This window comes from Rhinoderma darwinii, chromosome 3 (genome assembly GCF_050947455.1).
Source record: "Rhinoderma darwinii isolate aRhiDar2 chromosome 3, aRhiDar2.hap1, whole genome shotgun sequence".
NCBI lineage: Eukaryota > Metazoa > Chordata > Amphibia > Anura > Rhinodermatidae > Rhinoderma > Rhinoderma darwinii.
The window spans coordinates 347,557,202-347,575,333 of NC_134689.1; the positions used below are offsets into that span (position 1 = coordinate 347,557,202).

General features: G+C 44.7%; 1 protein-coding gene across 6 annotated transcripts in view; it reads left to right on the plus strand.

Moving 5' to 3' along the window:
* The window catches only part of LOC142749896 (disintegrin and metalloproteinase domain-containing protein 9-like), a 146,690-nt gene that overhangs the window by 34,457 nt on the left and 94,101 nt on the right, over nucleotides 1–18,132 (plus strand). For all 6 annotated transcript variants that reach the window (XR_012882501.1, XR_012882502.1, XM_075858461.1 and 3 more), the window contains exon 5: nucleotides 2,079–2,157. Coding sequence is in view for 4 of the 6 variants with exons in the window: in XM_075858461.1 (XP_075714576.1) it covers nucleotides 2,079–2,157 (79 nt within the window). In the remaining 2 variants the exon portion in view is untranslated. The remainder of the gene's footprint in view (nucleotides 1–2,078; nucleotides 2,158–18,132) is intronic.

Genomic DNA, 18,132 nt, shown 5'->3' on the forward strand with positions numbered 1-18,132 from the left:
GGCCATTTTTGGAGCTGGTTTTCAATGGAGTCAATGAAAAACGCCTTCAAAAACGTCCCAAGAAGTGTCCTGCACTTCTTTTGACAAGCCGTCATTTTACGCGCTGTATTTTGACACCGACGCATAAAATAAAGGCTCGTGGGAACAGAACATCGTAATTCCCATTGAAAGCAATAGGCAGATGTCTGTAGGCATATTAGGGGCGTTTTTTCAGGCGTAATTCAAGGCGTAAAACGCCCGAATTACGTCTGAAAACACTGCGTGTGAACATATCCTCATGGTCAGAGGAGGTGATTGATCTCAAGAATGGTCAAGTGTGAGGGTATGTTCACACGCAGTGTTTTCAGGCGTATTTCGTGGCGTTTACGCTGAACGCCTACAAACATCTGCCCATTGAAATCAATGGGAAAAACAGCATTTAGTTCATACAGGGCGTCTTTTTACGCCACTGTTTTAAAAACGGAGTGTAAAAAGACGCTCCATAAAAAGAAGTAGCATGTCACTTTTTGAGGCATTTTTTGGAGCTGATTTTCCATTGAACACTATGAAAAACGCCTTATAAGACTATGTTTACACTGAGTTTTTTGATGAGTTTTTCGACGCGGAAACCGCGCTGCAAAACTCGTTAAAAACGGCCCAAAAATGCCTCCCATTGATTTCAATGGGAGGCGGAGGACATGCCCTATCTTCGGGCGTTTACACCTCTGACCTCCCATTGACATCAATGGGACACAGAGAAAGCGTATTTTTCGCTGTGTTTTATGCCCGCGGCGCTCAATGGCCGCGGGCAAAAAACGCAGCAAAAAATGCTTCGAAAATTGGCGTGCAGGGAGAGGAAAATCTGCCTCAACTTCCAAACGGAATTTTGAGGCAGAATTTCCGCCTGCAAAAACCTCTGTGTGAACGTAGCCTAAGAGTATGTTCACACGCAGAGTCAAAAACGTCTCAAAATACGGAGCTGTTTTCCAGAGAAAACAGCTCCTGATTTTCAGACGGTTTTTTTGCCACTCGCGTTTTTCGCTGCGCTTTTTACGTACATTTTTGGAGCTTTTTTCAATAGTCTATGGAAAACGGCTCCAAAAACGTCCCAAGAAGTGTCCTGCACTTCTTTTTCACGGCCGTTTTTTTAAGCGAAAAACGCTCCGTCGGAACAGAACGCCGTTTTCCCATTGAAATCAATGAGCAGATGTTTGGAGGCGTTCTGCTTCCGATTTTTCGGCCGTTTTTTTGAGGCAGATTTTCCTCTTCCGCTTTCTCTGCCTCCCATTGAAGTCAATGGGAGGTCAGAGGCGTAAACGCCCGAAGATAGGGCATGTCGCTTCTTTTTCCCGCGAGGCAGTTTTACTGCTCGCGGGAAAAAGACGCCGACGCCTCCCATTGAAATCAATGGGAGGCGTTTTCGGGCCGTTTTTGCCGAGTTTTGCGACGCGGTTTCCGCATCAAAAAAACTCGGCAGAATACTCTGTGTGAACATAGCCAAATAGCTCCGTATTTTCAGACATTTTTGAGTTTGCGAGTGAACATACCCTCATTGTCGACCATCAGTGGAGAAGTAGCCGTATATATTTTCAATACAAATGAATGGGGTTGAGGGTATGTTCACACGCAGTAGCAAAATACGTCTGAAATTACGGAGCTGTTTCCGCTTGAAAACAGCTCTTTATTTTCAGACGTTTTTTAACAACTCGCGTTTTTCGCAGCTATTTTACGAACGTTATTGGAGCTGTTTTTCAATGGAGTCAATGAAAAACTGCTCAAAAAACGTCCCAAGAAGTGACATGCATTTCTTTGACGCGTGCATCTTTTTACACGCCGTCTTTTGACAGAGACGCGTAAAATTACACCTCGTGGGAACAGAACATAGTAAAACCCATTGAAAGCAATGGCCAGATGTTTGTAGGCGTAATGGAGCCGTTTTTTCATGCGTAATTCGAGGCGTAAAACGCCCGAAAAAACGTCTGAAAAAAGTGCGTGTGAACATACCCTTACTCAAACCAACTAGAGCTGAAAGTGCACCAGCTGTTTTTCATTTGCATCAGAATATTAAGAATGTAAACTGACTATTATTTCCAATACAGGTTCCTTGTGACACCAGACTTCAAAGTATTTTACTATAATAGGAGTCAACAATTGTATTCATATGAACCTCATATTTCTGTAAGTGCTTTCTAACTTTTGTTTACATAACCAACAATGGCTGATTTTGTAAATGGTTCTATGGCATGATATACATTTGTCTTAAATGCACATGTAGTACCTTACAGAGTTGTTCAAAATACAAAAATGGTCTGCTTTCTGTTTTTTTCAGAAACAGCGCCACTATTTTCCATAGGTTGGGTCTAGTATTGCAGCTCATCCCCATTCACTTGAATATTCTATTATACAGTGTGCTAAATACTTCTCTGTGAATGTAATACACTAAGGGTATGTGCACACGCTAGCTGGCATTTACGTCTGAAAAGACAGACTGTTTTCAGGAGAAAACAGCTGCCTCGTTTCAGACGTAAATGCTCCTCCTCGCATTTTGCGAGGCTTCTCTGACAGCCGTAAATTTTGAGCTGTGCTTCATTGAGTTCAATGAAGAACGGCTCAAATAACGTCTGAAAGAAGTGTCCTGCACTTCTTTTGACGAGGCTGTATTTTTACGCGTCGTCGTTTGACAGCTGTCAAGCGACGACGCGTAAATGACAGGTCGTCGGCACAGTACGTCGGCAAACCCATTCAGATGAATGGGCAGATGTTTGCCGACGTATTGTAGCCCTATTTTCAGACGTAAAACGAGGCATAATACGCCTCGTTTACGTCTGAAAATAGGTCGTGTGAACCCAGCGTGTTCTTTACTTTCAGCCATATTGATAAAAAAAAAAGCTCCTTTATGCATCATTTACACGACCGTGATATACGTCCGTGCGACGCGCGTGCTTATCACGCGGGTCGCACGGACCTATACAAATCTATGGGCCAGTGCAGACAGTCTGTGAGTTTTGCGCAGCGTGAGTTCACTGCGTAAAACTCACGACATGTTCTATATTTTGCCGTTTTTCACGCATCACGCACCCATTGAAGTCAATGGGTGCGTGAAAACCACGCATGCCGCATGGAAGCTCTTCCGTGCGAACTGCGTGATTCGCGCAACAGCTGTCAAACTCATCCAAATGGAGTGTCATAATGATGGCGGCTGAACGAAAAGCACGCAGCCGCGCATCATACACTGATGACACACACAGTTGTTAAGTGCCTTTTGCACACGCAAAACGCCGCATTTTTTGCGTGCGCAAAACGCACACGCTCGTGTAAATCAGGCCCTAAGATGTACCGTAATAGGGTTTAGCTCAATACCATTAATGATTCTTACATGCAGTACTGCGATGCAGTTTTTTTAATCGAAGCAAATCCTAGAACACACATGTTCAACCTATATATGCAATTCCCTTTAACCCTTTCACGACCAAGGACGAAAATTCACGTCCTGGTCGGCTGCTAGCTCCCGCACCATGACGTTCATTTTCGTCCGCATTTCAAACTGTCACAGAGTGACAGACGCGCGCTGACAGCTGTCCTAGACAGCTGAGACATCAGTCTCGCCGGACAGCGGACCATCGCCGCTGCTTTCGGCAGTTAACCCCTTAAGTGTGGCGACGGATTTCCGTCGCCGCATTTAAGTGGTTTGAAGCACATCGGCAGCCCCCACGAAGTGATTGTGGGGGCTACCGATGCTTGTCACGGCAATCGGAGGTCAGATAATGACCTCCGGGTTGCCATGTACGGAAGCCTCGGAGGAACAGCCTTCGGCCGTTCCTCCTCTGCTTCCTGTCAGTGTGACAGTCACATCACAATGACAGTTAGAGTACATCACACTACGTGTGTAGTGTAATGTACTCTAGCAGCGATCAAAGCTGCAAGACTAAGTGTCCCCTAGTGGGACAAGTAAAAAAAAGTGACATAAACACAAAATGCTTTTTTTTCCTATAATAAGACTTTTATTATAGAAAAAAAATGAACACGTTAAAAAAGTACACATATTTGGTATCGCCGCGTTCGTAACGAACCCAACTATAAAACTATAATGTTATTTTCCCCGCACGATGAACACCCCAAAAAAATTTTATAAAAAACTACGACAGAATCACTATTTTTTTGGTCACCACCGCTCCCTAAATAAAGAATAAAAAGTGATCAAAAAGTCGCATGTACCCGAAAATAGTACCAATAAAACTTCTATCCGTCCCGCAAAAAACAAGCCCTTACACAGCTTTTTTGACTAAAAAATAAAACAATTATGGCTCTCAGAATATGGTGACACAGAAATTGTTTTTTTTTATAAATAAGTCATTTTATTGTGCAAACGCTAAAAAAAAGGACCAAACCTGTATACATATGGTATCGCCGTAATCGTACCGACCCGCAGAATAAAGTAAAAATGTCATTTATAGCGTACGGTGAGCGCCGCAAAAAGAAAACCTAAAAAACGGTGTCAGAATTCCTGTTTTTTGCTCAGGATTGCAAAAAAATTGAACAAAAAGTGATAAAAAAAAAAAATCGCACGTACCCCAAAATGGTACCAATGAAAACTACAGATTGTCCCGCAACAAATAAGCCCTCACACAGCTCCGGTGGTGAAAAAATAAAAAAGTTCTGGCTCTCAGAATATGGCGATGCAAAATGTGCAGAGTGTCCAAAAGTGGATAAGATCGGGCGCCATTTATCAGTGTGACACAGGCCACACATCTATGAATTATTATTTATTTACCCCATTATTATACTCTCTTATTATGCCCTGATGTTCTCCGCACAGATTACACATGACCCCCGCATTATAAACTGAAATACCAGTGAAACCCAAAACAGAAAATCTACCAAGCAAAATCTGCGCTCCAAAAGCAAAATGGCGTCCCTCCCTTCTGAGCCCTGCAGCGTGCCCAAGCAGCAGTTTGCGCCCACACTTATGGCGTCGCCATACCCGAGAGAGCCCGCTTAATGTTTTATGAGGTATTTGTCTTCTGTGGCACAAACTGGCCACAACATATTATGCACTAAAATGGCATATCGGTGGAAAATTGCAATTTTCACTTTGAACCATCCGCTGCGCATTAACCCCTTTGCGCACTATGACTTAATTGCCCGTCATGGTGCGGCGGCTGATGTATGGAGCCGGCTCACGTGCTGAGTCCGCTCCATACACTGCGGGTGTCGGCTGTGTATTACAGCAGGCCCCCTCGGTACTAACGGACAGGTACAGCGATCGCTCTGTTACAGAAGCCTGTAAGAATAACAATATACTGCAATACATTAGTATTGCAGTATATTGTACCAGTGATCCAATGATCGCTGGATCAAGTCCCCTAAGGGGATTGATTAATAAAATGTGTAGAAGAATTATAGTTATTAGTAGTGAGAATTTTTTTTTTTAAATTTAAAAAAACAAAACACCTTTTCGCATTTTTCTTCTAAAGTAATGTAAAAAAATGAACAAAATTGGTATCGCTACGTCCGTAAAAGTCCGAACTATTACAATATACCATTATTTAATTTGCACAGTGCACACCTTAAAAAAAATTAATAATTGAAACCGCCAAAATCGCTGTTTTTTGTTTTTTTGTCACCTTCGCTCTAAAAAACAAATTTAATACAACTTTTGAATCACTTTTTATGTACCAAAAAATGGTACCAATAAAAACTGCAGCTCCTCCCGCAAGAAATAAGCCCTCACACCGCTCTATTGATGGAAAAATAAAAAAGTTATGGCTCTTGGAAAGCGGGGAGTGAAAATCTAAAATATGAAAGCAAAAACTGGATCAGTCCTGAAAGGGTTAATTCATTTCTAATGAAAAAACTTATGACCCCATGTGGGGTATTTCCGTACTCGGGAGAAATAGCTTTATAAAAAATGGTTGTTTTTTTCCTTCTTTAACCCTTGTGAAAATGAGAAAATGCAACATTTTAGTGGAAAAAATTGTGATATTAATTTCCGCGCCCTAATTCTAATAAACTCTGCAAAAGACCCGTGGGGTGTAAATGCTCACTATACCCCTAGAAAAATTCCTTGAAAGTTTTTCCAAAATGGGGTCACTTTTGGGGGGTTTCCACTGTTTTGGTCCCTCCAGTGCATTGCAAATGCGACATGGCACCGAAAATCATTCCAGCAAAATCATAAATCCAAATGGCGCTCCTTCCCTTCTGAGCCCTGCTGTGGGTCCAAACAGCAGTTTATTACCACATATGGGGTATTGTCGTAATCGGGAGACATTGCTTTACAAATGTTGGGGTGCATTTTCTTCGTTATTCCTTGTAAATAATAAACATTTCTATGTTGTTTCAGAAAAAAAGTACATTTTAATTTTTACAGACTAATTCCAATATATTTAGCGAAAAACCTGTGTGGTCAAAATGCTAACTATACCCCTAGATAAATACCTTAAGGGGTCTAGTTTTCGAAATGGGGTCGTTTATGGGGAGTTTCTATCGTTCTGGCAGCTCAAAGCTTCTCCAAATGTACAGTGGGGCCTAAAACATTTTCAAGCAAAATATGAGTCCTGAAAGCCTTCGGGTGCTCCCTTCCTTTGGGGCCCTGCCGTGTGTCCAAACAACGCATTAGGGCCACAACGTGGGTATTTTTGAAAACAGGAGAAAGAGGGTGATAGATTTTGGGGTGTATTTCTTCATTTTCATGTTCGCTTTACAAAGAAATCGGTCTTCAAACAAATACTTTTATGAAAAAAGTGAAATTATTTTTTTTTTCACCTGATATGCATTAAATTTAGCAAAGAACTGTGGGGTCAAAATAATTACTATACACCTAAATAATTACGTTATGGGGTCTAGTTTTCGAAATGGGGTAGTTTATGGGGAGTTTCTATCGTTCTGGCAGCTCAAAGCCTCTCCAAATGTACAGTGGGGCCTAAAACATTTTCAAGCAAAATATGAGTCCTGAAAGCCTCCGGGTGCTCCCTTCATTTTGGGCCCTGCCGTGGTGTCCAGGCAGCGCATTAGGGCCACAATATGGGTATTTTTGAAAACAGGAGAAACAGGGTGATAGATTTTGTGGTGTGTTTCTTCATTCTCATGGTCGCTTTACAAAGAAATTGGTCTTCAAACTGATACTTTTATGAAAAAAAGCGAAATTATTATTTTTTCCACCTGCTATGTATTCAATTTAGCAAAAAACTGTGGGGTCAAAATACTTACTATACCCCTAGGTAAATACCTTAAGGGGTCTAGTTTTCTAAATGGGGTCATTTGTGGGGGTTTCCATCACTCTGACACCTATGAGCCTCTGAAAACCTGGCTTGGTGCAGGAAAACAAAATGTACTTCAAAATTTATAAAATGATTATTCAATTTGTAAGTCCTCTAAATTGCTGAAAATTTATTTTATTTTTTCAAAAGTGCTGCCAAAATAGAGTAAAGAGATAGAAATATATATTTAATTAAAAAAATTGTACAGTATGTGTGTACATATGTGACATATTGCAGTTTAAAATAGGAGAAAATAGTAATTTTTACAAAATTTCTTCCATTTTTCTATTTTTTAATTAATTTCCGCAAATCGTATCAGTCTACTTTTACCACTAAAATAAAGTACAATATGTGACGAAAAAACAATGTCAGAATTACTTGGATATTCAAAACTTTCACAGAGTTATTCTCTGATAAAGTCAAACATGCCCGGTCATTAAGGAGTTAACCTATCTAAACAGACTATTTTGGCATCAAGACCTACAGTAACTTTTTTGTTTTTGCATTGCCGCATGCTGAGAGCCAGAACTTTGTTATTTTTAAATCAACAAAGCTATATGAGGGGGTTTTTCGATTTATTTTTTGCTGGAGGAATTGTATTTTTCAGTGGTACCATTTTGGGGTACATATAACTTATTGATTAACTTTTATTAACCCTTTCAAAGGAATGAAAAAAAAACAGCAATTCCGGCCATTGTTTTTTGCATTTTAAATTTACGCTGTTGCCTGTCCAGTGCAAGAAACATGTTACCTTAATTCTATGGGTCTGTGCGATTACGGCGATACCAAATATGTATTGTTTTTATTCTTTATACTTTTGCACAATAAACATTTTTTTTTCTTCAAATCATTTGTTTTTGCATTGCTGCATTCCGAGAAACTTTGTATATTTCCACCGATGTAGCCATATGTGAGCTTGTTTGTTCCAAGCAGGGCCGCCATCAGGGGGGTATTAGGGGTACTACTGTAGGGGGCCCGGCCAAACTTAATTGAAAGGGGGGCCCGGCAACTGCCGCGACTTGCCTTTGGTAGAAAAAAACAGGCCCCTGCAATGGGGCCTGTTCTTTTCACCAAAACAATGTCGTGAGCTGCGGGCCCCCCTCTCGTCAAACACCGCCGTGAGCTGCGGGCCCCCCTCTCATCACCGCCGCGAAACACCGCTTGCGCGCGCGAACGACCGCTAGCGCGCACCCGCGCGCGCATGACCGCAAGCGCGCGCCCACACGCGAACGACCAGGCTCACCGCCGAGAGGGAGGCTTTGCGCCCGCAACACAAGTCCGATCTACGGGGAAGGACAGCCACACAGGGACAGCGGCGCACAGTTTACTTACCTGCTGGCCCGCCTCCAACTCCACCTCCTCGTCCTCCTCCTCCTCCGCCTCCTCGTCCTCCTCCTCCGCCTCCTCGTCCGACTCCGCCTCCTTCTCCAGAGCGTAGCTGCGTAAGGAGAGGGGGAGGAGTCTAGTTGTTGCGCGGTGGCAGGAGTTCTACGATCCCCGCCATTTTCTGGAGCCTGGAGGTGAAGGACTGGACGTCTGGACCGAAGACATTGCCTGGAAGACATCGCCTGAAGAGGACTGGAGTGGGAGCAGCTCTTCTGACACAGTGAGTAAAGTGTCTCAAAGTGCTGATCATGTATGGCCCTGTTCACACAGAGTATTTTGCAGGCCGAAAAAATCTGCCTCAAAATTCCTTAAAGAATTTTGAGGCAGATTTTGACCTGCCCACACTATCTTGCCACGTTTTTTGCTGCGTTTTTTGCCCGCTGCGATTGAGAACAGCAGACAAAAAAAACGCAGCGAAAAATGCATTTTCTGCCTCCCATTGATTTCGATGGGAGGTCAGAGGCGGAACCGCGGCAAGAAAGGACGTGCTGCTTTTTCTTTTTTCCGCGACTGGCTCCCATTGATTTCAGATTAAATCAATGGGAGGCGGTTTTGGAATTGGTTTGGTGCGGATTCTGACGCAGTGTCCGAGTCAATATCAAGGCCCAAAAACTCTGTGAACTGGGCCTTATTGTTAGGGCTTATTCAGACGAACGTGTAATACGTCCGTGCAACGCGCGTGATTTTCACGCGCCTCGCACGAACCTATGTTACTCTATGGGGCCGTGCAGACTGTCAGGGATTTTCACGCAGCGTGTGTCCGCTGCGTAAAACTCACGTCATGTCCGATATTTGTGCATTGTTCACGCATCACGCACCCATTGAAGTCAATGGGTGCGTGAAAATCACGCCCAGCACTTCCGCAGCAGTATAAACTATGAATGAAAACAGAAAAGCACCACGTGCTACAAACATACAAACAGAGTGTCATAATGATGGCGGCTGTGCGAAACTCACGCAGCCGCGCATCATACGCTGCTGCCACACGGAGCTGTTATGGACCTTTTGCATGCGCAAAACACCACGTTTTTGCGCACGCAAAAAGCACACGCTCGTGTAAATCCGCCCTTAGTTTAGGAACACACTAGGCATGAACACTGCGGATTTTATGCAACACATTTTATTGTGGAAAATCCGCAGCGTATTACAGTGGCAGCAGAGTGGATGAGATGTGAACAAATCTCATCCACACGCTGCAAAAAAAATGGACCTGCAGTGTGGCTTTTTAAGCCGCAGCATGTCAATTTATTCTGTGGAATCGCTGCTCCTCTGTTGCGGAAATGCTGCGGTTCTGCCGCAAAAATCACACATGAGAAAAAAAAAAGGTACTTTTTTTACATTTATAAAAAAGTTTAGACTTACCCCGGCCGTAGTCCTGGTGACGCGATCATCTATTCTTAGCGCAGCCCGGCCTCCTGTCATGACGTTTCATACCATGTGACTGCTGCAGCGGTCACATGGTCTACAGCGTCATCCCAGGAGGCGGGGCTACGTTCAGAAGAGAGAGATGCGTCACCAGGACTACGGCCGGGGCAAGTCTAAACTTTTTTTTCCCTACAGGATTCCCGCAGCGGACATGCCTCACGAAACCTGCGCCACTATTTGGTGCGGTTTTGCTGGCAGAATTCCCTGCGGCTACCGGGGCGGATAAGCTGTGTAGTTTTACTCAGCATATCCGCCTAGTGTGTCCCTTATGATGTCGCTCCTGGAGCTGCTGCTGGTCTCTAAATAGGCAGTTGGTCCAGTAGAATTTGGAATTATTTTTTTTGTGAACCAGCTTAAAAAAATACAAAACTTTTGTGTTAGGGCCTGTTCACATCACCGTTCGCTTCCGCTCCGGGGTTCCGTCTGAGGTTTCTGTCGGGTGAACCCCGCAACGGAAAGTGAAAGTGACATCACAGCTTCCGTTTCAGTCACCATTGATCTCAATGGTGACGGAAACATCGCTAATGGTTTCCGTTCGTCACCATTCCGGCTGGTTTTCGGACGGAATCAATAGCGTAGTCGACTGCGCTAATGGTGACGGAAACGGAAGCTGTGCTGTCACTTTCACTTTCCGTTGCGGGGTTCACCCGACAGAAAGCTCAGGCGGAACCCCGGAGCGGAAGCGAACGGTGATGTGAACAGGCCCTAACACAAAAGTTTTGTATTTTTTTAAGCTGGTTCACAAAAAAAAAAAAATTCCAAATTCTACTGGACCAACTGCCTATTTAGAGACCGGCAGCAGCTCCAGGAGCGACATCATAAGGGACACACTAGGCGGATATGCTGAGTAAAACTACACAGCTTATTTTTTTACACAGCTTTTTTTTTAATTATTATTATTATTATTATTATTAGTTGGGAGGGAGGATGGAAAAAAAGCAATTCCGCCATTGTTTTGTTTGTACGCAGTTCATCCTGTATTTTAAATAGCTTGTTAACTTTATTGTTCAGGTCGTCACGATCACGGGAATACCATAAATATGTATTATTTATTTTTTACAAAATAAAACCACTTTTTATAGAAGAAAAATGTAATGTTTTTTTCTAATAAACTTTATTTTTATTAACTTATATTAACTTTTGGGGGCGTAATGGAAAAAACACCCAGAAATTCCGCCATTCTTTTTTTGGTCCTACACCATTTACCGTGTCATAAAAATAACATAATAACTTTAATCAGGACCGCCATCAGAGATTAATGAGATTGGTAAGGCCCCTGAGGGTTTACCGTTTGAGCCTGTAAAGGGAGGGAAGTGAGCAGAATGGTCAGCAGGAAGCATAGTAAGCAGCGACCACTGGGGAAGGTTGTAAAAGGGATTTACTGCAATATTAAAAATTGTTTAATAGGACTTTAGGTTGAAATTAGATCAAATTGTAATGTACTTATCTTAGTAATTCTGTGCCATTCCCACACTGCAGGTACCCACCGGTCCCCAGTCCTCTCTGTTTACCTTGCTTATACAATGACGTGTGTTCATGTCACGTGATTGTGGTAGCTAGTCACCGCTGTACTAATTAACCCAAAAAAAAATATATCTCGATATCACAAGATTTGATTTAATAAATATAATTTATTTTAATTTAATACACATTTAAACAAACATAACCCCCTACAGGTATATACTACAAACATATAAAAAACATAAAATCAGCCAGGTGTTGCTCCATTATAGTCATTAATCATATTAGTCACAATTTTTCCACAGATAGCAATAATATACCAACATGCACATCAATCAAATAGTATGATTAGAGATCCATTATGCTCGTAGCATACTAGCATGCACATCAATTTAGATAGTATGATTGGATATCCATTACGCTCGTTTATATGGTACACAGTATAATGGTCCCTATTAATACAAACATGTATGGATCAACATACCTGTGGAGGACATGATGGAGGTTTAAATCTAGCACCTGGAGACAGAGCACCTCGACGCGCGTTTCGCAACCAAGTAGGGGTACTGGTGATGTGGGAACGGCACAGAATTTACATTAAACACAAATACAATTACCTTTATTTTTAAAGTTCTAGCCATATTGAACCTAATTTAAATGGAATCTGTCACCGGGTTTATGCAATCAGATTTTCTGTCAATACTGTATTCTGCGCTGAGATAGGGCAGCATAAATCTGATTCCCTTTAATTATAAAGAACAATCACCTCCTACCTACCCCTTCTCATATACAGTGTGTGTGTAATGACAGGGATAGGGAAACAGACAAGTGAGCCCTAATTTACCCGCCACTCAGTCCCTGCCTACTTGCAACGACCCGCCCTAGGTGACGGGGTACAACTGGGCGACGGTCCCTACACTCAGTAATTGTACGACAGACAACCAGACAAGGAATCACAGAACAAAGGGAAACGGGGCAGTTGCCCACGGCAACACCGTGAGCAACAAGAGAAGTAAACGAGCCGAGTCAAACCAGGAGTGTACGAGGTACCAAACGCAGAGCAGAAGAGTAGTCAGTAAGCCAGGGTCATATGAAGCAGGGTCAAATAGTACAGAAGCTGCAGCAGGGCCAGGAAACCAACAGAGAAGATTCACAAGCAAGGAGGAACAGGAAAGGCAGGTATAAATAGACAGAGGGTGGGAGCTAGCTCCGTCTGGCCAGACTGTGATAGGCTCTCCCACTCCTAAGCCTGCCATCCTGAGTGGTGGAAGATGGAGTCAGTCTCACAGACATAGAAGCAGGTGCAGACTGATTACCTATGGGCGTGGATAAAGAAGCTGTGCCTGGCAGATCCTTAACATTACCCCCCCTTTTATGAGGGGCCACCGGACTCTTTCTAGATGGACCTGGTTTATTGGGGAAACGAAAGTGGAACCTCCTGACCAATACCCCAGCGTGAACATCCCGGGCGGGTACCCAAGTCCTCTCCTCAGGCCCGTATCCTCTCCAATGGACCAGGTACTGGAGGGAGCCTTGGACCATCTTGCTGTCCACAATCTTGGCCACCTCGAATTCTACCCCCTCAGGGGTGAGAACGGGGACAGGAGGTTTCCTCGAGGGAGCCAAGGACGGGGAGCAGCGTTTAAGGAGGGAGGCATGAAACACGTTGTGTACTCGAAAAGATGGGGGCAACTCCAGTCGGAAGGAGACAGGATTGAGGACTTCAATGACCTTGTACGGCCCTATAAACCGGGGAGAAAACTTCTTGGATGGGACTTTAAGGCGCAAGTTCTTAGACGATAGCCACACCAGATCCCCGACCGTAAACAAGGGGTTAGCAGAATGTCTTCTATCTGCCTGAGTTTTTTGTATGCTCTGGGACGCCTCTAGGTTCTTCTGAACCTGGGCCCAGACTGTGCACAGTTCCCAATGAACGAACTCTACCACAGGATTGTTGGAACTACCAGGTGAAACGGAGGAGAACCGTGGATTAAACCCAAAATTACAGAAAAAGGGGGAGACCCCTGACGAGTTACTGACCCCGTTATTAAGGGAAAATTCGGCAAGGGGAATGAATGAGACCCAATCATATTGACAGTCAGAGATAAAACACCTTAAATATTGTTCTAGAGACTGATTAGTCCTCTCGGTTAGGCCATTAGTTTCAGGATGGAAGGCAGAGGAGAAGGACAGATCAATCTCCAACTTTTTACAGAAGGCTCTCCAAAACAAAGAAACAAATTGTATCCCTCTGTCAGAAACAATATTGACAGGGACCCCATGGAGACGCAGGATGTGTTTGACAAACAAGGTAGCTAACGTCTTAGCATTGGGTAGTTTTTTGAGGGGCACAAAGTGGCACATCTTACTGAAGCGGTCTACTACAACCCACACCACCGACTTGCCTTGAGATGGAGGCAAATCGGTGATAAAATCCATGGAGATATGGGTCCAAGGTCTCTGGGGAATGGGCAAAGAACATAGTAAGCCCGCTGGTCGGGACCTGGGAGTCTTGGACCTAGCACAAATCTCACAAGCGGTGACGTAGGCCTTAACGTCTTTAGGCAACCCAGGCCACCAATAGTTTCTGGCAATGAGGTGCTTGGTACCCAGGATGCCTGGATGACCAGATAGTGCGGAGTCATGATTTTCCCTAAGTACCCTTAGCCGGAATTGCAGGGGAACAAACAGCTTGTTCTCAGGAAGGTTCCCGGGAGCTGAACCTTGATCAGCAGCAATTTCAGAGACTAAATCAGAATCAATAGAGGAAATGATTATACCTGGAGGCAAAATACAAGCAGGATCTTCCTCCGAAGGAGGGCTGGCCATGAAGCTACGCAACAGTGCATCAGCCTTAATATTTTTAGACCCAGCCCTATAGGTAACCAAAAAATTGAATCTGGTAAAAAATAACACCCATCGAGCTTGTCTCGGGTTTAGCCTCCGGGCCGATTCTAGGAAAACCAGATTCTTGTGGTCGGTAAGGACCGTTACCTGGTGCCTAGCCCCCTCCAGGAAGTGGCGCCACTCTTCAAATGCCCATTTAATGGCTAAGAGTTTGCGGTTGCCAATATCATAGTTACTCTCAGTGGGCGAAAACTTCCTGGAGAAGTAGGCACAGGGACGGAGATGGGTGAGGGACCTGGTACCCTGGGACTAGACAGCCCCCACTCCCACCTCGGACGCGTCAACCTCCACGATAAATGGCTCCATTTGGTTGGGCTGAACCAACACCGGGGCCAAAATAAAGCACTTCTTATGGGCCTCAAAAGCCTGGACAGCCTCAGGAGGCCAGTGGAGGAGATCAGCACCCTTGCGAGTGAGGTCCGTAAGAGGCTTAGCGATGACTGAGAAGTTAGCAATAAATCTCCTGTAATAATTAGCGAACCCCAAGAAGCACTGTAACGCCTTCAGGGAGGCAGGTTGGACCCATTCCGCCACAGCCTGGACCTTGGCGGGGTCCATGCGGAATTCATGAGGAGTGAGGATTTGACCCAAAAATGGTATCTCCTGCACCCCAAACACACATTTTTCGGTCTTCGCAAACAGTTTGTTTTCCCGAAGGACCTGGAGCACCTTCCTGACATGCTCAATGTGGGAGGACCAGTCCTTGGAAAACACAAGTATGTCATCAAGGTACACTACGAGAAATACCCCCAGGTAATCTCTTAAAATCTCATTTATGAAATTCTGGAAGACTGCGGGAGCATTACACAACCCAAAGGTCTTGACGAGGTATTCGAAATGACCTTCGGGCGTGTTAAACGCAGTCTTCCACTCATCCCCCTCTTTGATGCGGATAAGGTTATACGCCCCCCGTAGATCAAACTTAGAGAACCATTGGGCCCCCTGAACCTGATTAAAGAGATCAGGAATCAAAGGAAGGGGATACTGGTTCCTTACAGTGACCTTATTCAAGTTATGGTAGTCAATGCATGGCCTAAGACCACCATCCTTCTTTCCTACGAAGAAGCCAGCACCTACCGGAGAAGTAGAGGGGCGAATGTAACCCTTGGCCAGGCATTCCTGGATATACTCTCTAATGGCTTCACGTTCAGGATAAGAGAGATTAAATATCCTACCCTTAGGGAGCTTGGCTCCTGGTACCAAATCGATAGCGCAATCGTGTTCTCTATGAGGAGGTAACACTTCGGAGACCTCCTTAGAGAAAACATCAGCGAAGTCCTGAACAAACTCAGGTAGCGTGTTCACCTCCTCAGGGGGAGAAATAGAATTAACAGAAAAACATGACGTCAAGCATTCATTACCCCATTTGGTAAGATCCCCAGTATTCCAGTCAAACGTGGGATTATGCAACTGCAACCAGGGAAGGCCTAAAAAATCCCTGCATCAACAGTACAGAGCACTGCTCCAAATGCATGGAGCCAACAAGGAGTTCAAAAACAGGGGTATGCTGTGTAAAATAACCATTAGCAAGAGGAGTGGAGTCGATACCCACTACCGGGACAGGTTTAGGCAAATCAATCAAAGGCATAGCTAGAGACATAGCAAATTCCACAGACATGATATTAGCAGACGACCCTGAATCCACGAAGGCACTGCCGGTAGCAGACCTACCACCAAAAGAGACCTGAAAGGGAAGCAAGATTTTGTTACGTTTCATATTTACGGGAAATACCTGTGCGCCCAAGTGACCTCCCCGATGATCACTTAGGCGCGGAAGTTTTCCGGCTGCTTATTCTTACGCCTAGGTGTTCAGGTTTCTTACGCCTAGGCATTCTTACGCCTAGGTGTTCTTACGCCTACAGGTGTTCACTTGATGCTTGTCATCCCCACAGTAGAAGCAGAGACCATTCTTCCTGCGGAACTCTCTACGTTGTTGGGGGGACACGGAGGCCCCGAGTTGCATGGGTACCTCCGAGTCTTCCGTGGAAGAACGAAGCAACGGAACCTCGGGAGGCATCATGGGGGAGTCAGCGGAGAAAACACATAAACGTTCACGTTGTCGTTCCCTGAGACGTCGGTCAAGTCGTACTGCTAAAGCCATAACCTGGTCTAGGGAGTCAGAAGAGGGATAGCTAACTAGCAGGTCTTTCAGGGCGTTCGACAGACCCAACCTAAACTGGCACCTTAAGGCAGGGTCATTCCACCGAGAAGCTACGCACCACTTCCTAAAGTCAGAGCAATACTCCTCAACAGGTCTCTTACCCTGACGTAAGGTCACCAGCTGACTCTCGGCAAAGGCAGTCCTGTCAGTCTCGTCATAAATGAGTCCGAGAGCAGAAAAGAAAAGATCAACGGAGGAAAGTTCAGGGGCATCAGGAGCCAAGGAGAAGGCCCATTCTTGGGGCCCTTCCTGGAGCCGGGACATAATTATACCCACCCGCTGGCTCTCAGAACCTGAGGAGTGGGGTTTTAAACGAAAATAGAGCCTACAACTCTCTCGAAAGGAGAGAAAAGTCTTCCGGTCCCCTGAGAACCGGTCAGGCAACTTGAGGTGGGGTTCAAGAGGTGAGGTGAGGGGCACTACCATGGTAGCATCAGGCTGGTTGACCCTCTGAGCCAGGGCCTGGACGTGTAGGGAGAGACCCTGCATTTGCTGAACCAGGGTCTCAAGGGGGTCCATAGTGGTGTGAGGGACCAGGGTAGAGTAGGTATATGTGCTTGTGAATATGTAATGACAGGGATAGGGAAACAGACAAGTGAGCCCTAATCTACCCGCCACTCAGTCCCTGCCTACTTGCAACGACCCGCCCTAGGCGACAGGGTACAACTGGGCGACGGTCCCTACACTCAGTAAGTGCACGACAGACAACCAGACAAGGAAACACAGAACAAAGGGAAACAGGGCAGTTGCCCACGGCAACACCGTGAGCAACAAGAGAAGTAAACGAGCCGAGTCAAACTAGGAGAATACGAGGTGCCAAACGCAGAGCAGGAGAGTAGTGAACAAGCCGAGTCAAACCAGGAGTGTACGAGGTACCAAACGCAGAGCAGAAGAGTAGTCAGTAAGTCAGGGTCATATGAAGCAGGGTCAAATAGTACAGAAGCTGCAGCAGGGCCAGGAAACCAACAGAGAAGATTCACAAGCAAGGAGGAACAGGAAAGGCAGGTATAAATAGACAGAGGGCGGGAGCTAGCTCCGTCTGGCCAGACTGTGATAGGCTCTCCCACTCCTAAGCCTGCCATCCTGAGTGGTGGAAGATGGAGTCAGTCTCACAGACATAGGAGCAGGTGCAGACTGATTACCTATGGGCGTGGATACAGAAGCTGTGCCTGGCAGATCCTTAACAGTGTGAATATATATATATATATATATATATATATATATAGAAAAATCAAAGATGGGAGCAGCACTGTGGTTCCACACCTGATAAGGCCGGTGCTATGCTTTAAAGCAAGGAGTGACCTCTCCTTGCACATCAATAACGAGAAGGAGCGAAGCAGCACTCAAAAAAACTTGGTTTTATTCATCCAACATCCACCACTTGAAAAAGCCTTCATAGAGAAGGTGAAACGTTGTCGTGGCTATTGGATGAATAAAACCAAATTTTTTTGAGTGCTGCTTCGCTAGTTCTCGTTATTTATATATATATATACATGTATATAAATATATATATATATATATATATATATATATATATATATATATATATATATACAC